The sequence below is a fragment of the Phasianus colchicus genome, chromosome 6 (genome assembly GCF_987193195.1).
Source record: "Phasianus colchicus chromosome 6, bPhaCol1.hap1.1, whole genome shotgun sequence".
Lineage (NCBI taxonomy): Eukaryota > Metazoa > Chordata > Aves > Galliformes > Phasianidae > Phasianus > Phasianus colchicus.
This window is the reverse complement of record NC_143441.1, coordinates 12,357,440-12,380,653: the sequence shown is the minus strand read 5'-3', so window position 1 is coordinate 12,380,653 and position 23,214 is coordinate 12,357,440. Positions and strand designations below refer to the sequence as shown.

Genomic DNA, 23,214 nt, shown 5'->3' with positions numbered 1-23,214 from the left:
GGTGCATGGTGTCATGCTTTGGCCAGATGCAATACACTTTGAGTTTTCATAGCAATGGCAGTATTAATGAATAAGGAGTTGATACTGGGATTGAAGCAGTGTCAGAGGAGACCAAGGGGATAATCTGTAGTAAAAAAGAAGCACCCTTGGTGGAATAGGATCAGACCATGGAATATTTAAGCAAACTGGACATACATAAAATCCCTGAGCCCTGATGGGATGCACCCATAAGTACTGAGGGAAGTAGCATCATAAGGTGACTCTTAATCTCCCCAGATAACATAGGCTGTGTTGTGTTAGACTCAGCTGCTGACTTTTTCCCCTGTTTAGCCACTACTAAGAAGGCTGTCAGGAGCAGCTGCTAACCCTGTTGATGCAACTTCTCCCAACCAATTTGCTTCTACATTCACTTAAAACCAACCAAGCAGAAGCACACACACAAGAAAACCCATCTTATTTGATCAAAGGATCATAAACAGACTGCCCTCTTTTAATCCAAAGCTTCTGAAATCCCCTCCTCCCCCCCTCAAAAAAAAAAAAAGTAAAAAGAATTAAAAGTCTTTGGAAGTGTTACAGCATCTACAAAAGATGACCTCTGAAACTGTAACAATTTTGTTGTCTGACAATACTGTCATTTCTAAAGGCTGAGCCAACTCATTTTCCCTGCAAATTGTTTTTATACTGTAGCAGCCATACAACAGAGTCACCATATTAGAACAACGGAAGTGAACAGACTCAGGTACCAAACAGGGAAGCTCAAGTGGACTTTATTACAGTTATTAGAATATGCAGGGACATTAGTGCACTGGTTCATATTTCATTTCTCAGATTCAATGCAGCAGCAGTCAGACATTGACATACTTGTCGCAGCCCTCTCCTTTTTATGCATTTACAATGTGTAAGGTGGGAATTCCTTCCATCAGCTTCTGAAAGATCCTTGAGAACAATGTAGGATAGGCCAAGATAAACAATTTCTTCATAAACTGCTAGGCCTTCCAAGGAAATGCCATTGATACCAAACATCTTTAATAAAAGAAGTGATTAAGAAGTGCTTTTAACGGGGTGGTAGGACACTGATAACTGATTTTATCACCCCCTTTATAGTCTTTAAAGTCCATTCTATTCCATGATCTGGAAACAGTCCTTGAAAACTTCATTATAGCATCATTTATTTATTACAAATATTTACATACTATGTATTAGTGCAACTTATTTCCATACTTTAACAATTCCATCCCTTGATGCAGTTACTATAAACCCTTGAGTGGTCTGGAAAGTTGCAATATCTGTGATAATATCGTGATGTCCAACGGGGAGAGACTCTGGACCCTTCCGAGGGGTCTCATCAGTGGGCCCCATTTTTTGCTTGTTTTGAATTTCCTATGGGAAAAAAAAAAAAAGAAAAAAGTGAAAATAATATATTTACAGAAAGGTGAGCACTGTCCCACATGACAGTTTTCCAAGCTGTGAAGACCAAAAAAAAGTTACCTTCAGATAAACAAAAAACAACTCCCACCCTTTTGATGGTTGGTTTATAATTATTTCTTGGTTCATTTCTTTTCATTGCGCAAAGCCTCTCTCTTGCTTTGAACTGACATAACAGATGATTAGGAAAATCACTATTGTTCCCCATATTTATTTCAATGTAATACAAACTAGTAAGATTTAACAATCCTGCAGGGAAAAAGAAGCTACAGTAACACACACATCTTAACATTCCAAGGGTTTTATAAAAACTGGTTCAAAGCCGTGGCTTCTGCATCAAGTTCATCTGGTAAGTTCAATTCTGTCAAAAATAACCGACACTGTTTCTTTTAAAGTGACTTCTTTCTAGCTATGTCAAAACACTGTGCTGATACCATCTGTAAGAAGTAAGTGAGATAGTTGCAATGAAAGCTGTTGTGCAGTTAACGTAACCCACAGGGCCCTCATAAAAAAGCAAGCTGAACAGGTTATCAAACAAAGCAAAATACCTGAACCACCTCTGTGCCCTCAATTATCTTCCTGTAGTAAGACACAGATGGGCAATTAGAACTTCCTGCAACAATGTAAGATCTCTCAGGGTAGGCTAGATCCCAAAACCTAAAGAAACAAAGAAACACGATAAAACTATTGTTTTTTTGTTTGTTTTTTTAAATCAGCTGAACACAGCTGCTTAAAACGTGTCTTGCTCTTGCGGTGAAAATGAGCGAGTACAACGACTACATGCTTTGTGCACTTAGTAGACAAAAGAAGCAAAGAAATCAATGTTCATAGCAAGCTTACACAGGTCATTTTTGGGGAGTTTATTTCTGCTATGCTGCCTACCAAGAACTGTAAAAAACAGCACACATTGCATTTCAGAAAAACAGAGATATTTGCACTAATTTTGCTGAGAATAATTCTGCTCACTGATGCTTGCTAGTGAACACATCTTCAGTATTATTGTTTAGACTTCTTAGAGCTTACTCTTGCAATGGTTGGCAAAACTTAATGCATATACAAATGTAGAAGGGAGAGCATCAAACAGTGTTGTTGGATTTATTACCTTATTTTCATGTCTGAGCCTGCTGTCAGTAATATGGGATTACCAGATGCTGGACTGCAGTATATTCCATGGATGCTGTTAGGAGAAGGCTAGTAGGAAAAAGAGGTATTTATTAAGAAGTACTATCAGAAGCCGTTGCCATGCTTGACAAAGGGAGTGCATTCTTAATCACATTTATACATCCCATTTCCAAATGCTTGTAACAAAAACAGAGTTACTTTATTAATAGGCCACACCTTAGAACATTAAGGTAAAGTGCTTCCTTTTGTTTCTTATGGTTCACAGAACACTACAGATAAAACTCTCCAAGATCCCAAACAATTCTCGGTGATGGCAAATAAGAGAGTTTATTCAGCAGAGAATCAAGCAGGTAAAATTTGTTGAGAAGCACATGAACTCTCAAATTTCTATGGCGTTAAGGCTTTAAGAAAGGGACACACAACAGAAAACAAATCACAAAGTTTCATATTTGACTTTGCAAAGTAAGTGATCAAATAAAGTGAACCTGACAAACTTGTAGCACGCACATACCAATTCAAGTTTAGGTAGATTCCGGATCTGCATTTGCAACATTTATAGAAGATGCAGTTATTTGTTATTATATCCCAGATTGCTTTTTTCCCAGTTAACTCCTGGGAGTGGAGTTCTGTGCTTTAAGCTAACAGTTCAGTGTAGCAATGGCATTGCATTGTAAAAGGAACGTGCAAAAGAGCAGATGCTTATGGAGTACCCACATTCCCAGATGCTGCAAGTAAAAGTAAGTACAAGATGCCATACCATGAATTTTGGCTTCACTAACACCTTTCTAGGTTTGACTGGCTGACAGGTTTTGTGAGAATGTGACTGGATGCATCCCACATGCAGTGGAAGATACCAATGAAGATTTAGGTTGCATGTTTTACAAAAGGAATTTAGTTTTGACAGCAAAACAATTACAGTGCCAAAATAAATACCAGGGCTTGTTCCTGGTGGCAAACTGGCAAGGCCACAGAGACATGTAACTGTATTGATTCACAGCATGGAGGCTGAGATTGTTCTGGACCAGCTACAGAACAGAAGTGGGAAGAGAAAAAGACCAGACCTGCAGTTCTGAAAGAGGCGGTGCGCTGCTGGCCCACAAAGTGAAGCGTCGATCACCAGTTTCCATATCCCACATGGAGACTTCATTATTGCCTTGAACAGCTACAGGAAAGATAATGCCAATGCATACAAATAAAACGTGCTGCTTTGGTTCTCGCTTGTCACTCTAATGCCATAATATAGAAGGTATGACATAGAGACATTCTTTACTTGCTCTCTGAAGCAGCTGTTAGTCTTGCTTTATCAGCCAGGCATGTTTTTACCCCTTGATAGCAGCTCCAGTAAAGTGCCTCACTCATGAGAATTCAGAATCCTGCTTTAGTCTTCCATTCTCTTTAAAAAGAATTAAAACCTCATAATTTCCTCCCTAGATAACTTGTCATGCTTCTTTAGGAACAATGGATGGTCTGCTGTTTGGCACTGTCATTAGTGACTTTGGAGATTATTCATGGGCAGCTATGACAGCAAATCCAAAATTATTAAGTTCAGTAGCTACAGTGACATTTCACACCCATATTTAAGGTAGATGGGCAACGAATTTGTTAAAGGGAATGTTTACATGTTTGGCATCAACCTCATAGGCAAGAATTTTTCAATACGATTTTAAAATAATGAACTTTGTCACCACAATTTATTCTTTATCAGGGAAGAAAAACTAGGAAGCACAGAGAACATTCTTTTATTTGCATGACTTTTAAATAAATTTGACTTGGTCCCAGGGTGGTTCACTGCTGAAAGAATTAGTCAAACCTAAGAAGCAACTTTAAGTAAAATAGGAAACTTATTCATGAATTCATTTTATTAGCAACTTTATCAACTTAATTATTGCAGTATTAATTTATAGTACTTGTCTTTTTTAGAATGTCTTCCTGACATGAACATGTAGAAGCACTTTCCAGTATGAGCACAGCATATGACAGTGGTATATGCAGTGAGAATGAAGCAGCTGTGAAAACACCAGATGAGGACTCTTGTAAGATTTTTGAAAGCTCTAACCCAAGGCACAGGTGGGTCAGAATTAAGTGGGGACTGGACTTTTAGTCTCTGTTCTACAAGGGCACTGAATGCAGTGGTAGAATTCCCATCAATTTCAATGTATGTCATAATTCTAGGTTTTGTCTTATATAACATTTTGTTTACAAAAAGTGATGTGTTAGCACATAGGGAGGGACACTCATGAGAGTGATGCTCCAGAAAATAAGAACTACAGAAGCTGTCGCTTTCATAATGGCTTATTACTAGATATGTTTTTTTTTCCTCTCTCCTTTTTTACTTTTAGAAAGCCAAGAAGGGCACAGTGGTAGATTACAAGCATGAGCTTTCCCTTTTTCCTTTCCCCAAGCAAAGCACAAGAAAAACTACAATCGAAGAAAATATAAACGAAAACAATAAAAAAAAAACCAACCATAAAGCAGGGCTTGAAGCAGAAATTGAAACAGAAGCTTCTTTAATCACAGATTCTGTCAACAGTGAGGTAAGTTTAAGATGTTTTACCTGCAATAACCCAAGACTGATAGACAGGATGCATGAGCAGGCGTCTGATTCGGGCTTTGGAAGGATGAGAATGGCTGGAGATTGGTAACTGAAATCTCATGTCCCAGCATGCCATGGTGCCATTGCTTGTGCCTGGTGAGACATAGCTGTCCACAGTCAGAGGGACAGTTACATGGGTTTTTGTCTATATCCTTGTGCTCTATTTCTAGGAGATGGGACTTAAAGTAATTACAGGACAGACTACTTCACACAAATATATCAGGAGGTTATTTCTCTCCCCTTGTTTGAAAAACAGCATATTCTAGTCAATCAGATGAAGCAAAAGCTTGAGCTATAGTTATTGTAAAGGAAAATCAAAGTGGGGAAACAAAAATCAGCTAATAAGAAATACAGACTTACCAATACACAGCCAGCATTGGTGTATGTCCACAGCAAATGAAGTTATGAGACCTAACTTCAAATCATGTTTCAGTGTCCAAGCATTGCTGTTAGATCGCAAATCCCATCCAACCAGAGATCCATTAACCGTAGCATAAGCCAGCACTGACTGGGCTCCTGAATTGAAGTGATGCATATCTACCACACAGCCATCATCCTTCAAATCCAAGGATCTGGGTTAAAAGAATACACTGATTTAGAAACAGATAGTACTTTCAAGTTTAAGACTCCTTTCACTAGCTGATGACTAACAGCATTGTCTTCTTCATGTTACTACTCAAGGGCTAGAAACAGTTCTCCAGTCTTATTCCAACGCATGCTTACGCACTATCGACCTCTGTCTATAGCACCAGCAGGCCTTCTGTTAACAGCTCTTTGCAGTGCTCTGTGTCTCTGTTTCATATATTTCCCTCAGACTCGTATTCTGTGTTTCTCAGATATTCACCTACTCACAGCCTATTGGCAGGGACACACATCTCTTTTTTCCTCTCCACTACTGTACTGAGAGAACTGTGCTCGGTCACATCACATGTGCACACACATGGTGTGTGACTGAATATATGCCAAAAGGAAAATACATCTCTGGTTTGTAGCTTCCACCTCCTTAGATTAAGCTTACTTCATTTATGAACTTAATCCCAAACAATAGAGGATGTTTAAAACAAAAAGTTACTTTTATATAGAGCTGAAAAAGTCTCTGAGACAGCTGTTGGACATTCAAGCTGGAAGATTAAGCAGTTGAATTGGTGCCAAATATTCAAAACTGCTTATATAGAAAGGCTAAAAAAAAAACCCAAAAAACATTAAAACATCCAAACATTCCTCTAAATAGTATTCCATCCCTCATATCTTTGCCACCTAACTCATATTAAGAGCCTGGGAGACAAATTTGCTGGTCTGAAGCCAAACTATACATTGTATGTTTCTAAATGTTCATTAATGACCTCTAAAAGAGTATCTATCAAGTTATTTTGGAGATTAACATTGTAACGGGGGAGGTAAGAAATGAGCAAACCCAGCACATAAATAAAAGAATTTAGAAGTATTTAGATTTACTGAGTTTCAAACTCATAATGAGTCCAGTGACATAGCAGATAGTGTTAACCAAGAGCTCTAAATCCTCATTCCTGGGCTGTTGCCTTTCAGCACTTCCTTATGAAGCAGAATAAGATTATAGCCTTCCTGTACAGCCTGGGATCAGCCAGCAGGAGCTTGGAACAAACATTCACTAAGCAATGGATATACTAGCAGCTTGAGTTCTGCAGGGAGATTTAACTGCTGTAAGTACATACCTGCTTTGAATTGGTTGAATCTTAGGAGATTTAGGGAGCTTTGAAGCTTCAATACTAAGAAGCTGGATAGCACCGTTGTCTGAAGCTATGGCCAAGTAATGTGAGCCCTGGCAGAATGTAAGAGTTTTGACATGTCCTCCAATCCGAGAGTATGTCAGAATTGACCTGAATGGTAAAAGGAGTGGGGGCAGAAAAAGAGGAAATGTATTTTGTGGCAATTTAAATAAAAATGACTTCTCTCAGACACCTATTTAAAACCAATGGCTCAAGAGACCTCTGAAAGCAATGCTTTTTAAGAGTTTCAAAATTAGAAAGCAACAAAGCCTGAGTTACTTCTGCAATTTTAACCATCTATTTTTGAGCCTATGGGTTGTGACAGTCTCCAGGTGCAAAAGAACACATCTGTCTACCAGACAAAGAGAACATCAGTCTACCCCAGATCTCTATCAAAGCAGCATACTGTAGTTACTGTTATTTAACTGACACTGCAGTTCACTGCATCTGTATTTTGAGATACATCCTCTTCTCCCAAAAATACTTCTCACAGAGACTGTCAGCCCCAAACCACCCATCTGTGTTTCAGCCAACAACACAGCTTGGCTGCATCAACTATCAGTGCATGAGACAGTTAATCATAAAGCTAATCTGTTCCAAAAAAAACTCAGCTTTAAGCCATAGCACCAGAATTTTACTTATAGAAATGAAACCAAAAAGCCTGTAATTACTATTCTGAAGCAATCCTTTTGCTGTTTCAATTAGTTAAGGAAAGAACAAGATTTGCTTGCAAATACTGTCTATTTCTACCATCTTGTGTTTGTATGCCAAGAGAAACACCAGTCTATACCACTACAGAAATCTCCAACATAGCCACAAATGATTCACATTTTTCTCCAAGCTCTACAATAAAAAACAGACTAAAATAGCAGCTCCATGAATTTTAAAGCTACCTGGTTGTAGTGGTTTTTCCTTCCATTTTTTGGCTGTTCCAGATTTTCACTGTGCCATCATTAGAGCAAGTGGCAAAAATGGAATGTTCATCAGAGACCCGAATGCGGTTCACTGCAGATTTGTGTTCATGAAGGTGAGCTACCAACAATCCTTTGGGACGCCATCCTACAAACAAATCACAAAGCTTGGCACTGATTTCATAACCTAATGGGAAGATGAAGATTCCCCTGATCTCACCCACCAACAGGCATATTGGGAAATAGCCATTATAACTTCAAAGCATAGAAGGCACTGAAAACACACAATCATAGAATCATTTGAGTTGGAAAGGACCTTTAAAGGTCATTTAGTCCAACTCCTCCAATGAACAGGGCATCTACAGCTACATCAGGGTGCTCAGAGCCCTGTCCAGCCTGACCTTGAGTGTCTCCAGGGATGGGGCACAGGTGATGCATTTCTTAAAAAGGCTATTTGCTCAACTCTACACTAAACCTTATTGGCAGAACCAGTTAAGTATTTTCTTTTAGATTAGTTCCATGTGCGTTCAGTGAAATTACAAAGAGGCCTTTGTAACACATGGACACTGTAGAGAAGCTAGTGCAGAGATCACCTGTAATCAGGCAAATAATCTGCCACAGACCCTATTGTAAATATTCTGCTTCAGAAAACTCACTGGAGCAGAGAGCACATGCTGAGCTTTAGACCAGTCATTTGGGTCCATTACCGCAAAGGTAAAGATCTAGGTTCCAGATCCTCTTTCATAGGCAGGCAGATATTTTTCTAAGTAAGTGCTGTGCACAGAGAGCACATTTCCTAAGATTTCCTGCTTTCCTAACACTTTGTACTTTTTCCTTGAGATAATTAAGTTTTAACTCAAAACATTTTTCTTCTGTGCATCTGTCTTTTGGCCTTGGGTGGTCTGTGATTTACCTGGAGGTGGAGGCTTGCTCTCCCATTCAGCATTCTCCATCATCTGTTTGGCAATTCTTTCTGCATTACACTGCTCTCGCTTTTGCTGAATCAGCTGCTGGAGTTCAGTTTTGCAAGTGGTGATGCGTAACTGGTATGCAGATGGAGAAACTGTACTGCTCAGTACCGGTATTGTTGGTTTCCTGGGCTGAACAACTGTTCCATCAGTTGCCTGTAAGAAGAGGAGCACTTACAAATACATGCCTTACATATTACAAAGGTAAAGGCTCGCAGAAGTGATTAGTTTTAATCAAATATACAACGGCAACAATACTAGTGACAATTAACTTAGTATTTTAGAGCCACCATGACAAAAATTCAATCAAAAACATCTAATTTGGAAACAATTAAAATATGCGAAAGTATTCACATAAGAGTACGGACTGGGCTCTGAGCAACCTGATGTAGCTGTAGATGTCCCCGTTCATTCACAGGAGTTAGACTAGATGGCTTTTAAAGGTCCCTCCCAACTCAAATGATTCTAGGCAAAGAGAGTGTTTTTCAGCAGTACCTGTGGGGAGGATGACAAAGTGGTGCAAATGCCAGCTGAGGACTCTGAACGAAGTGATTTCCCAGCCTGGATAGCTTCCAGATCAGCAGTTTGCCCGTGTCCTTTGGGTATTGGCTGGGAGATGTTGGGTGGTTCCAGAGACCCAAACATGCTTTTCCATTCTTCATTTACATTTGAATCTTGCTTTACATGTTTTCTAGCTATAAGGAGTTGGGACGCAGGGGAGGGAAGGGAGCAAAAAAAATAAATAAATGCAGTCATGGCAGCCCTCTCTCATTACTTTCAGACTGCAGGTGAGACCAATGTATACATGCCAATTTATTATCTGTATATAGTTAATGGAGAAAAAATACTGCTAGGTTGTTTACGTCAGCTGACAGGGCAGAACATGTGGCAAGTGTCCTGTTTACATTTATTAAACTTACAGCTGACTCGTGTAGTAATTAATTCCAATATCATGACTTTTTTCCATCCAGAAAGCTGCAAGAATCCACATGAAAAATTTTTCCTTGTGAGAGTTACTCATTTATTGGCTTATGTCAGAGGAAAGTTGGTAATGGAACAGTAGATAAATCATTGCAAATGATCAACTGTAGATTAAAGAATGCTATCTATAAAGAGGAAATAATTATTTTCACCATTCCTTTGGAGTCACTTAAAACTGTAAAAAACAGACAGTGAAATGAAAACATGGGACTAATTAAACTTGTAGGAATTTTGTGAAGAAAAGTTAAAGGCAAGAAGACTTTACAGACAAGAGTTCTAGGTGAAAGAAACCAGTCCAAGCACTGACTCTCCACACTAACTTTTAAATCCTGTCCACTCCTGACTCCGCATGATGCACAAAAATGAAAAATCCTGTTCTTATGTATACTTTCCTTTAAAATTAGATGCAAACCACTTGCAGACAAGCATCTTAATTCTGGAAATAGGATGGCAATAGTTACATGGCTTGCAGATATTTCTGTATCTTATTTAAGTACTCTCACAAGCAAAATATTCCCATCTTTCACTGTTGCAGAGAGCATCACCAAACCTCACGTTTGGTGCAGCATGCTATTAAGGAACCATGCTAGGTTTTCTTATTGATAATTCAGTGAGGGTGGCAATAATTATGTAGGACAAACTACTGAGTAAATTAAAGACTTAGTTCTATCTAGATAGACTACAAAATATACCAACCACGTTTGTCATCAGGCTCCTGCTTTGTTTTAACCAGATCCACTTGTCTCCTGATTATTCCCAGAGCTGACAAATCAATCACTCCTTTCTGAGTGCTGTCATGCAGGTGGCTTTGATCCACAATATTGGCTTTAGCTTTATTTGATTTTAACATAAAGTCTTTCAGTGCTAACAGTTTGTCTTCTTCTTCCTCAGTCATCCCCTACAGAGTAAGAGAAAATATATTATTTATTTTTTTGAAAAAGAAAATGCGTCAAGGCATGCACATGCAAGAAGTGGCAAAATTAAGTGACTGGTTCAGAAGAGAAAAGATGGAGCACATCCTCAAAACTCAGGACACCAGTCTATTACTTATTTGAAACTTTGGGTAAGTTCCTGTAGTTTTATCTTTCTTCCTCAGGTGAGGAAGAATGGTGAGGGAAGAGCTGCATTTAATACTGGATCACCATCTGGTGCACTCTGCTTAACTGCCACCTGGGCTATGCCTACAGCCCACAAACACTGGGGTGAAAGAACACCACACATACTTGGCTGCAGTCCTTCCTCTTTCTGGTTCTCACTACTTCACGTGGGTGATTCTTACAGTTCCCCTTTTCACATACAAGCTTCAAAACTTTTCACCTTCCTTTGGTTTTTACACTGTTATTTGCATGTCTGCCTCTTTAACAAATGCACACTATTCTCTCCAGTACATTACGTAGCCTATGTTCTGCAACACTGATATATTGCATCTGAAATCTAAGACATGCAACTGAAAGCTTCAAAAAGAAAAATATATTTGGTGATTTCAGACATAAAGCCAGAAAGATCCCTATTTCTAGCAGATCTTTTAAGAATCTTCCATTGGTTCTGAATTCTTTGTCCAACAAACCTATATTGAACCTCAGACCGGGATTCTCTAAAAGCAGCAACTGCAAGGTTACTGTAGAGACATACATAGCCCAAGACCCTCAACCCTGACTTCCAAAGTACAAATGAAAAACAGTCACTTGTGAAAGTAGCTTCTTCAGCAGCTGTGCAATGGCAGGGTCCTCTGGGGGTGGACAGTCTGGGAGAACACCATTCCTTTTCTTCTGACGCATCTGAAGGTGTCGGAAAAGGCTTGTGATATCCTTTGATCTTAAGACATAATCAAATATAGAACGACTGACAGGCTCTTTAAGTACACTTAGCAGGACTATTTCTTTATCTATCTGCAATTCAAAAAGAGAAATCAGTCAATGGAAAGAAGGATATCCATTAAAAGGGGAAATCTAACAGTAAAGTGCTGTAGATATCATGTCTACTTTTTTCCCTAGCCTACAGGTTGGTAATTGGACAACGATGAATATTAATAAAAAAACAAGCAAAAAACAAATGAAAAAATGACAACAACAACCCAAACCAACTCTTGCTCTGAAGGCTTGTTATAAAAGCTACTTTGTAGCTCTAATCTATTACCCTAACAAGAGAAGTGCTGGAGTCACCATCCCTGAAGGTTTCCAGGAAAAGGGTAGATGTGGCATTGAGGGACATGGTTTAGTGGGCATGGTGAGGGGTTGATGGTTGACCTGTATGATCTTTTCCAGCCTTAATGATTCTACGATTCTATGATCCTGAGGACATGCTTTCAAGCTTACAGTAACAATAAATAAATAATCAATCACACTGTGACATCAAATTATGTATGACCGTGCCAATAACGTACATACAACTTCTAGATCTTTCCTTATGTTGCTCATATCAAATTTTCTCCATTTTCTTTCTATTCCCCCAGCAGTCTCAGAACATTGACTTGACTGAGCTAAATGGGATTAAAAATTCTACTACAAATAAATAGTATTTCAAACTGTCTTACGTTTACCTTGTAGACATATTTAATAGAAAAGCTCTTTCTCAGTATCAGATTACTGGCTTTTCGTCTATGTATACAACAGTATGTATACAACCATGTAATTTAGTAATCCTCAAAAGCATATTTAGAGAATAGCAAACAATCACAAGAAACTAGTGAGTTCAGGCATAATTTAGAGCCACTAAGTTTGGGGAAGTTTGTTCATTACTGTAACAGAAAAAAACTTTCTGTTCTCACAGGTGGTGATTCAGTGTCTGTTTGTGTCCAGAGAACATCTGGACAAAAATTCTTGTACACAATTCAGCGTATTTGCAGACCTAACACTCCTTTGAATTTATACATTTGTTTTAGTTCTTGATCTTTCCTGTTTCAAGGTTAGGTTTTAAGATGGTGGTAGCAAGTAATTGGGCAGTACTGATACAACAGACCACCTAGTTACTGTCCTTGAGTTAAATGGCCAAACCTAATTTGGCCCAAAATTATGATATAAATATTTGTATAAAAGTTGGAATACTAAAAATAATGGAGTGGGGTTGGGGTTGCTCAATCACAACAATGCCATAAGAGCTCATTACTATAACTTGCTCCTCAAAGCAGACTATTTACATGAAAAATAAGTTCAAAAGTAGCCTGACCCAAGTCAGTATGACTTGCATATTCTGTGTAGTGTTGCAAAGCAAAGCAAAGATTTATACACTAGAGTGAGAAAATAAAGTAATATATGAACAAGATAGACATTTATACACTAGTGCCTAGACTACTGCAAAAGCTATCTAGGAAGAGAAAGAAAAATATTATTTTAATTAAACTACCAACTGTGTGATTTAAAAAACAAAACATTAAACACACGTTACACACTTCAATGCAAGTACTGCAGCTGCTTCTTATCTACTTAAACACTTGAGAGATGAATTCTACAGGTCCTGAAGCTGTATGCAAAATGTCCATGCAAACATTGCCAGCATCATGCAGGCCATCCCTAGACACAAGCAATGAAAGCCTTGAATTGATAAGTCAAAAATGAAGATGGCCATTCATATTTGCCAGCAGAGATTAAAAAAAACCAAAACAACCCAAACTCTGCGCTTACTTGAAAAAAAAACCCAAAGAACAACACAAAGAATGACAAAACAATTAATGTTCTTACAGCCAGCAGCATGACAACAGACCACAGAATTATGACTGATCAAGGTATATTCACATTAATATTTGAAGCATTACCTGTATAATTGGTTGTGTGATAAAAGGATGGAGGTATGGCATTAGCTTGCAATAGACATCAGCAATATTTAAATACTGTGCAACCACAGTGATAAATCCCACTGCACCATAACGTATCCAAAGATTAGGATGGCACAGGAAAGGTGCTGAAAGAAAATTTGTTAGAGTTCAAATTAAAGAGAGGAGCATCCTATAAAAGGCAGCCTGCAATGTCATTTCCTCTTCCTAGAACCACCCCCAATTTCAGCCTTTCCTCCAGCAGAGCACTACAATTGACACCTGAAATGAGAAAATTATTTTATCAACTTTACTGGGCCAATGGTGCAGAGCTTCCTTGCTGTTGCCAGAAAGAATATTTTTCCTATCTATTCATTTCACTTCTTTGCAAGTCTGGAGTTGACAATGAGGAGACTAACCCAAAAATAAATGCTAACCTTAATATGGGTAGTTAAAGAGAATTGAAGTACCAAGGATTTGTTTTTCCTTTTAAGTAAATAATTTATTCATTCCTTCTTTCCTTCTCTTCCTTGAATAGTCATTATTTATACTGTGAGATAATTAATGTTTTCCTACTGGATTCAGAAGCCCATCTCAATTACACAGGTTTTACTAAGTTGTAATCAAGGGACAGCATCCAGCCATGAGATATAAAACCACAGATCACTTGCCCCACATTCTGAATGCTTTTGAAAAGCCATTAAAAGGTAAAGTCTCAAAAGAACTAGCTGTTTGATAAACAGCTAGCAAATGCTGGGCATGCCTAATTCGAGTAAACCCTAAAAGAGTACTATAGGATTGCATATTGAACAGTTAGGCTATGAAACTTTATTAAGCTGGCCAGGAAGCTTTCTGTAGTATGAAGTTTTCATTAATAGGAAAACAAGGTAACCATCTGCATTCCAACTTACCAATATCACAAGCAAATTCATAAATATGAGGCTTTTGCAAGAGCCCTAACTGGCACATACAAGTAAGAGCGTTGAGGGCCTTATAAATGACAAATTCTTCTGCATCACTGAGTCCTTGCTGAAGCAGAGGCTTCAGTATTGAGGAGCTTTGCCAGCCAACGTAAGCAGCAACACCTGAAAATGTTAAAACAAACAAACAAATAACAAGCACATAAAAATCCAAAGGAACACTTCTTTGCTTTTCCTCTCTGAAGTTTAAAATTTCAGTCCAACAGTATACAGAGATTCAGTGAGCATTTTCCAAGAAAGTTATCAAAACAAGAAATATATGCACATACTGAGACAGCGATGCAGGAAGCAAATCTCAAGGCCTCAGTCATACAAAACCCAGTACTCACACAGAAGCAAATGTGGAAGACACAATCCTTGTTAAAACTTGATGGGAAAACAAAGTTAGACAAATATTCTGAAAGCTGTTTGACTAAAACTGATCTCTGTGCCTGCTGAAGTCCTCCCACAGGTCAGGCGTGGATGTAAACGCACAGCTGGCCAGCACAAGTCTGAAACAGTGAGGCAAAAACAGCAGTGCTCCTAAGGGTGGGGAATGCAGTGCCTGCATTTGTACATGGAAAGGGTAAATGAGCACTGATGAAAGAACGTTAGCAGGATTTTTGTCTTTTAATTTAGCAGCAATGGTAATTTGAAGAGCATTCAGCTTCCTGAAAGGCTGAACTGGATACTAGACTAGTTATCAGCAAAGAATGTCTTTACAATACATTCATTTATCTACTACAATAATTGCCAACAGTTGAAAAGAATCTTTTTTAACAGTCTTCTAAAACTCTTCCAGTCTGACATGGTCTCAAGATTTAGTTAGTTAGCCACTCTCTAATTATTAATCACCACGAAGCCACCTAGCCCCTAGTTTCAAAAATAAATTCAATTTTAAAATATAATTCAAAAATCTCTGAAAGAAGCCAAGATTGAAAGTAAAATAAATGCAATCCCTTTGAAGCTGATGGACCAAAACTTAACAGCCACATCCCATTAGAAAGAAACAGCTTTCTTATTCTTTTCTTCTCCTTTCCCGCACAACAGTGTCCACATGAAACTGTCATCTGGGATTGCTTCCTTGGATTAGTAACCCATCTACTATAATTAATCTCTGGCAACTGTCAGGGAGATGGACCTAGCTGAAATTCTGGTCTTTCCTCTTGGTTTACATCCATCAAGCTGACATTTCTTCCTGCAAGCAACCAGGCACGTCCTCTGGTCATTCTCAAGAGAGAAAAGTTGTTTTTTCATCAAATAACTCAAGCTTATCGTTGCTGTTGTCATACACAATACACAGCACAGACAGGTAACTGTATCTGCTTCTAACCCAGTTACTGGGGATTGACAAATATATACACAATTAGATGTCTTCTCATCATAATCAAGTTTACACATTAAATAACTTCTTCACTTCTACTATAATATGGTAATGAGCACAAAGTTTTTATCACACAAACAGGTTTATTGAGGAATGAGACCATGCACAATGTAAAGTGATGCATCTTCTAGAGGGCTTGCAGAAATTTTAGCAAATATTTGTCATAATTCAGTTTTTTCAATTAGCAGCTTCAGGAAAGATTTAAAAAAATAAAAAGTAAAAATAAACAGAATTAAAATTTTATTTTTGATGTTAATCTAACTTGGCCTTAGATCTATCAGTCTCATTTGTAAGAAACATTTAGACAGAAAAAAAAAGCTACTTATATTTACATTGTTTCTTCTTTACTCCATGCAGAAACATTTACACAATAAATCAGCATGTCACTTCCTAAAAATTACATTCATCTTTAGAAGAAATGGCTTAGCAGTTTCCAAGATATGAAAAAATTATTCTGTTTGGCTGAAACCAAACCCTTACCCACAATGCTGTCAAAGAAAGCTCCTCGAAGATGCCAGTCATTCTTATCATTTAAGAAAGTGATCATATGAGATAGAAGAACATCATTGGCTTTTTGTCGTCCAAAAAATACACAGAGACGTGTTATTCCATTTTCCATTAGTGTTTGTTTCACAATATTTTCTGGGTCACTCAGCAAAGTGACAACTTTCTGCTGGACCATTTCGTGCAAGGCTTGCAGCTCTGCAAGAGACAAAAGAGGGAACAATTAGATTGGTGAAAAACAGTACGTGCACATATACTGCATGTTGCTAAGAGAGTTAAACTGAGATCCTGAAAAACACCATAGAAAAACTTGCTAAGATAAACAATGCAACAGAATCTCAGCAATTCCAAGGACTGGCTTACGAAAGACTTCAGACTAAGCATGAGGGTAGTGGCAAAGTCAGACTACAGAAATGTGAAGCAACATTACCAGAGAAATGCAATTCTACATTTATCTTAATTTCAACTAAGACGATCCAACTCATTTTTGTTTAAAAATGAAACGCAGATGTGAAAAAGCATCAAATGAGTCAGCAGCAATGTTACTGTGTTAAACAAGGTGCTTCAAGACAACTCTGGTTTTATGTGTCCATTTGACCATCGGTTGTAAAATCTGTGAATCGACGAGAGCATACTTTTACTTAGGGAGGTAGACTGGCTTAATTAAGGTTAGAGAGAAATAAACAATACTTGAAAACATGAGCACTTCCAATGTTACAAATTCCAGCAGTTACCCTAGCAACAGTGGCAAAAGTTTGCTTCTGTGATGCAACTGAGAAAAAAAATTCCATTAAGTAGAAATAACAGTATCGTTGATGCATAAGCTAATAATGAAAGCCTACAATGGAGATTCTCAAACAAAATTCAGATATTGCTATTCCAGCTTTGCAGGGTAACTGCCATTTGCCCACAGGCAGTCAGAAGACCAGCTAATTTACTTTCCAAAACACTTTGTCAGTCACGTGGAAAAGTTGCCTTCTGGGTTCAAATTTCTCAGCCTTAGTTTCTGAAAGCATGAAAATAATAGAACCATTCAAATTTTTTCTTCCTTGCATTACTACTTTCATGTCCCAGCTAGCTGGGTAATACAGCACAGTGTTTCTTAGGAGCAGAGCCTGTAAGACGGGCCTTCCTTTCTCTCATGCCTCAGCAACTGTGAACACCCAATGGCTTACATGAAGGTACTGAAAGGGGATTTTTTTTAAGTATCGTTCTGCAGCTATTTAAAATATAAGTGAAGCATGTCTTTTCACTACCAAATGGTGTATGCATGAGAAATTTACCAATTATAATCAGTTGTAGATTAATGTACTTGGCCCAGAATAGATGTGCCCCAAACTTCTCAGTTCAGAAAACTTGCTCAGTATTATTCAAGAAACATATGTATCACTAAAGGGATTGAAGCTGACACATAGTCTACTTCTTACTCACCCCTCCTTGCCAAGGGAAGGAGAAAAAAAACACCAAACCACTCTGTGCAATAGTTACAATAGCACAGATGACCATATTACTGTCAGAGACACCCACTTTTTTGGCATCTGCAGACAATAAACAAGAATAGCCAGGCACATGAACAGTTGGGGAAGAGAATGACTGGAAAATACAGTACTGTGACTATGCCAGAGCTTGTCAGATTTTTCAAAGTTAACCCTGCCAAGCACATCAGTGGAAGTAGCATTTGGAACAGGGCTGACTAGTTGAAGGGACCACGAAGTTGGATATACAGTTAACCAGCCTCAAATACCTTGAGAACTTCTGGAGAACTGTGCTCATTTCTTTCTTTCTTTTTGTCTTTCATAGTGTTCACAACAGAGGTGCCAGTTTGTGACAGATACTAGCTGAGGTAAAGCATTTTTTCCCATTTATAGGAAGGCTAAGTGACAACAAAAAACAGGAGCTCTGGTCTACAATTTGCTATTATAAAGAGGCAAGGTAAGTGGAAGCGACATTACCTGTATCATAGTTATCACTAGGGTGAGATGTTTCATCCATTTCTTCACCATTTGGTTCATTTTCCATATTTAGATTTTTCAGCTGGACTAACTCCAGAAATCTTAGAGCTGTTTCTGCCAACAATGCTATGTTTTCTGCAAAGGAAAACATTTTGGTTTAGAATTGTTCTACTTTGCCAATTTACAGACTCCTGATGATCTCCTTATGAGATATTAAAACCACTCGGAAACCTGTCAGGATGGGCAAATACCACTGAAAGGACACACTATGTTCTGCAAACCCACTTCAGGGACTTGCACCTGGTAGCTATGCTGTGCTTAGGGACACATCCTATCATGGTAAGGTTGTGTAAATGGGTGGAAAAATTGTAAGGATATCAAATGTAAGTGCAACTAATTTTAATCTTTTAAACTAGCCCAAAATACCACCTTATCTCAGGTGGATGACTAAGTAGCTTGATAGAACTGAAAGGCCAATTAATAACAACCCCAAACAACAACATGCCACCATGCCAGGATTTGTATTCTTGGGGTTACCCTTGAGGGCTGGGTTCCAATTTGAAGACATTTGTCCCTGTATCTATCCATGCCATTTGGCACCATCCTGCAGTGTTTGGAAGCTGCTGAAGTAATTCAGGCTATACGGGTTAGAATGGCACAAGAATAACCCTGCCAGGGCTTATGTCCCACTTAAGCAGTCATTCCGAGTCTCAGCCAAGACAATGTCAACATGCCAATGGAAACTGCACAAAGCCTGGATTAAATCCTCTAAGTCACACTGCTTCCAAAAGGTGTGGTAACATAATTGAACTCATGTATATATTTTTAAAGTTAGCTTAATATTCTTATTTATTTATTAACTTACTGAAATTCAATTGCTTTCTTAAAAGAAAGCTGTTTCAATTGAAGGCAACCTAACCAGACTTAGCTATCTGGTTCGACTCACCATCTGTACAAGCCTTTGATAATGAGCTTTATCAGTACATTTAGTCTAAAAAAAAACCAACAAAACACACAAACACATCACATGGGACATTGTCAACTGAATTGTGTGTTTGTGAACAAAATGGTCAAAGCAAATAACAGTAAGAGGTAAATAGTAAACAAGGGTGTCGTTACAAAATTGCTTCCTGAACCACCATGATTCAAATATCTGAATAAACATACGAAGAAAACATCTCGGAAGGTATAAGCCAGACTATTACATAGCAAGATAATCTCAGCCCTAAACACCAAATTTCATTCTGTGGGAAAGTAACTAAAGTATAATAACAAATTGATGCTTTATATATGTTTCATATTTACTAATTTCAGTTGGGCCACTCTAAGCAATCAATCTGACCTAGCAAAATGCTAAGGTAAATTAATTAAATTTGCAGAGGGTGGGCAGGCTCCGAAAGCCCTGTTCACATGCATATATTAATACATGGTTGATAGGAGAAATACTTTTACTTGTTATGTCCTTGTTTATCTAGAGAACAGAAGCAGGGCTATTTCCCTGAGCACCAGGCTCTAACCCCTTATCTTGGCTGTGAGCACACAAAACAGTGAAAGAAGAACATTAAAAAAGAGGATTTGGAGTTTTGAGTGTTTTTCTGCTTACCAGCATATGCAAGTCTGACAATAGTGGCTTCATCCTGGGCCAAGTGTGCAATGCCTGGCAGGATATACTCTGGGTAAATGTTAATATCATTGCGTGGCACCTCTTTGACGAGAGCAAGAACTTTAGTTAGTGTCCTCACAGATTCTGCCCTGACTCTGGGCACAGAGTCGTTGCTGAAATGTAACAGATAAGGAGTAATACGATCCAGAAGAATCTCAACACTTAATCTTGGTGCTAAATGAAGAATCAGCTCCAAAGCAGCCAGTTTTGAATCACAGTATTTGAGAGTCTGTAAACAGGAAGTTATCACAGACACTAGGATAACCAGCCCATTCTCTTTGGTCTCTCCCTCGGCTTTCTCTGTGCGATCATGCCCACAGAGATTGTGAATGATGTTGTCCAGATCTTTACGTATGACCAGTATACGCTCATCTGCTGATACAAATGTTTCCTTGGCAAACTGGGCCATATAAGGCTGAAGGAAAGTGTAAAATATTTCAGGAAACGCATTGTTACGTTGCTGTTTCAAGTAATCTTCAGCTGCTAAACGTTTATCTGGCTCCCGATGGACCATCTGAGTGACCTTGAGAAAGGCAGAAGGAAGGAGCAGGAGAGAAAGATTAAATGTTTAGACATTCATAATGAAAAAAAAAAAAAAAGAAAAAAAAAAAAAAGAACCCAAACTCACAGTCAAAATCGACAAGCAATTTGTCACAAAAGGACGTGAAATAAACTACACGCAGACCACAGAAATGGTTCTGATGCTGCAGCCCACCCTTACCAGCTCTCTGATACTGCGGTCTTCAATTTTGTTTAGGACTTGATCAGGGGAAAAGAGGCCATTTCTGTAAGCCAGAAGCTGAGATAAATCAAACAAGGGGACGCCTTCTGTGAACAGCTCTGCTATTACACAGCCTGGGGGGAAAAAAAAAAGTCAAAGATGTGAGGGAACTGCAAACAGAAATTTTGTTTTCTGTAAACAGATAAGAACAGATCCTATGTGAACCTTAGCTTGATTAAACCAAGACTAATGAGCTGACTAATTAACTTGTGGAAAGGGGATAGCATCTCCATCTCCAAAAACTGGCTTTTGCCTCCCAGGTATTTTGCCTCTGAAACGCCTCCCAGGTATTCTGTTTCAAACATGCCAACAGCAGAGAATTCTGTAATTAGGAAACATGAGGTATTGATTTCAACCACCTGCCAAATGAAAAATATATCAGAAAATGAACCCACATCACTGTTACATGGAAGACTGCCAGTAAATCAAGCAAGAGGTCAAACAAAGCAAGAACAGTAATGTTAAGGGACAGCATACATTCACTCAAGCTCCTAAGAACAGTGAGAAATAAGAAGTTTGCCAGGCATGGCACCCTGTTGTGTATATGATGCATGTCCTCTTCAAAGGCTTGTGTCGTGTTCATGCAGTTTGCTTCCCATGGTTAGGATCTTGTCCAGTCAGTGGACCAGCCTGGAAACTTGGCTGGTGAAGGTGAAGTAACCATTACTTCAACATTCAGATTTTAATTTTTTTTTTTTTTTCTAATAGGCCAAACATATGACTCAAAACAAGCCTGTGACTCAGGACAGGCTCCCACAATGGGACTCTACTGAGAATTTTTGAGTGGAACCATGACAGGAGCTTACTAAGTTATCCAATTTCCTGCTTTTGGGAAAAATATAATGACAAGGAGCTTCTGAAGCCAATAGTGCCAAATTGTGCCGGAAAGCTGCTCTGTTTCCAGGCAGTCAGATCTTAGGTGTGCCACTGACCGGTTTCTCCTCACGGTCCCCTGAAGCATACACTGCATCCCCAGGACCTCAACCACCTGAAGATCTGTGATCTGTAGAGCCACCTCTTTTCCAGGGCAGAGATAAGTTGTAACAGAACAGTGTCTGACTGCGCTCCTCAGACAACATGGGGATGCATTTAAGTCATGTAGCTTACTCTATTGTATCTGTACTTTTTCCTTGACTGAAAGATTTAGAGACCAGTCCTAATGCTTAAAGTAAGCAATTTTTTTCCACAAGCTGTTCTCCAGGCCTGCTGTAACAAAAAAGCAAAAGATAAGAAGTAAAAAGAACAAACAAACAAACAAAAAATAGCAAGCTTCTGTGCACCCCTGACAAGCAACCATGAAGAGCACATGGATCTCTCTCGGTACCTGCAGAAAAGATGTCCATTGCACGTTTTAACTCCCCCCTTGTTCGCTGGTTGCTGTTGGCCAGGTCTACCAGAGGAGTGGAGGGATCTCGCATGTTTTCCAGCTCCGTGGCAAACATGCTGCCATCGACAAAGCGCTCGGGAGCGATGTAGCACGTCCTCCTCCGCGACGTGTCGAAGAAATAATTGAAGTCAGCAGGGTTGTCTTCAGGAAGGTAAGTTGGTTTAAAACTGGCAAAGTCCGTCAGAAGAACCCAGTTCCAGCTGGTCACCATGATGTTTTCAGTCTTAATGTCCCCGTGGCGGACTCCAGATTTGTGCGCTTGATCCACCGCCGTCAGGATCTGGAAGGCGATCCACCTCTTCTCGATGTTATTGAGGAACGGCCTCGTGCTGATCCGATCGTACAGGTTGTCCCGCACGTACTGCCTGAAGAGCATGGCGGCCTTCTCGGACAAGGTTGCTTTCTGGAAGGGGAGGCAGTTCTGCGCCGAGTGCAGCCGGATCTTCAGCTCCTCCAGCTCCTGCTTGTAGCTCGTCAGGGGCAGGGTCGGGTCCTGGATGGCAAACACCTTCACCACCACCAGCCCCTCCCGGTGCTTGGCTCGGGCCACCTTGAAGAAGCGGGTGCTCCCCAGGCTTTTGTCATACTCGAAGTCGTGGATGTCAGAGAAATAGCTGTCCACCGAGAGGATCTGCGACGGGGCGATGCCAGCCAGCTGGTTCCCCATGGCGGCCCCTCCTGCAGCGGCGGGCGGCACCCGTCCACCTCGGGAAAAAGACAACGAACATTTCAACCCGGATAGGCTCGGCCCGACCGCGGATCTCCCCCCTTTCCCGCGCAGCCTCCGCCTCCCCCAGGCCGCGGTCCCGCGCGGGCCCCGCCGCCGCCACTCCCGCCCCTTTCTGGGCTCCCTCACCGCGCCCGGCTCCGGGCGGCCCCGCGGCCCTTCGCGGCGCTCACCGGCCAGGCCCGGCCCGGCGCACCCGCCCGGCCTGGCAGAGCCGGGACACCCCCGGCCGCGGGATGCAGCGAGGCGGGACTGAGGGCGGCGGAACCGGCACCATGAGCGGGGCGGAGAAGGGGCGGCGCCGTGAGCTCACATCCTGCGCCGGCATGACGGCCTGGGGTCGGGGGCTTCTCGGCGGTGTCTT

General features: G+C 39.8%; 1 protein-coding gene across 1 annotated transcript; it reads right to left on the bottom strand.

The window, feature by feature from the left end:
* Nucleotides 1-749: 749 nt before the first annotated feature.
* PIK3R4 (phosphoinositide-3-kinase regulatory subunit 4) lies at nucleotides 750-23,137 on the bottom strand. The gene is made up of 20 exons (XM_031590295.2): nucleotides 23,024-23,137; nucleotides 22,061-22,828; nucleotides 20,677-20,810; nucleotides 19,896-20,478; nucleotides 18,293-18,427; nucleotides 16,317-16,538; nucleotides 14,405-14,578; nucleotides 13,497-13,642; nucleotides 11,431-11,634; nucleotides 10,442-10,643; nucleotides 9,260-9,459; nucleotides 8,710-8,920; nucleotides 7,779-7,944; nucleotides 6,832-6,996; nucleotides 5,501-5,712; nucleotides 5,102-5,233; nucleotides 3,609-3,709; nucleotides 2,528-2,616; nucleotides 1,974-2,082; nucleotides 750-1,380 (listed from the first exon to the last, which is right to left on the bottom strand). Exons 2-20 carry the CDS (start codon nucleotides 22,788-22,790, stop codon nucleotides 1,210-1,212), a joined length of 4,086 nt encoding a protein of 1,361 aa, XP_031446155.2. The 5' UTR covers nucleotides 22,791-22,828; nucleotides 23,024-23,137; the 3' UTR covers nucleotides 750-1,209.
* Between the last annotated feature and the right edge of the window lie 77 nt (nucleotides 23,138-23,214).

Excerpts from the sequence above, each read along its gene's own strand:
- PIK3R4 (XM_031590295.2), bottom strand. The coding sequence starts at position 22,790 with ATGGGGAACCAGCTGGCTGGCATCGCCCCGTCGCAGATCCTCTCGGTG. Across the intron at positions 20,479-20,676 it reads ACCGCAGTATCAGAGAGCTG|GTCACTCAGATGGTCCATCG; the intron begins GTAAGGGTGGGC and ends GCCTTTCTCAAG. Across the intron at positions 8,921-9,259 it reads CTTTGTCATCCTCCCCACAG|GCAACTGATGGAACAGTTGT; the intron begins GTACTGCTGAAA and ends CTCTTCTTACAG.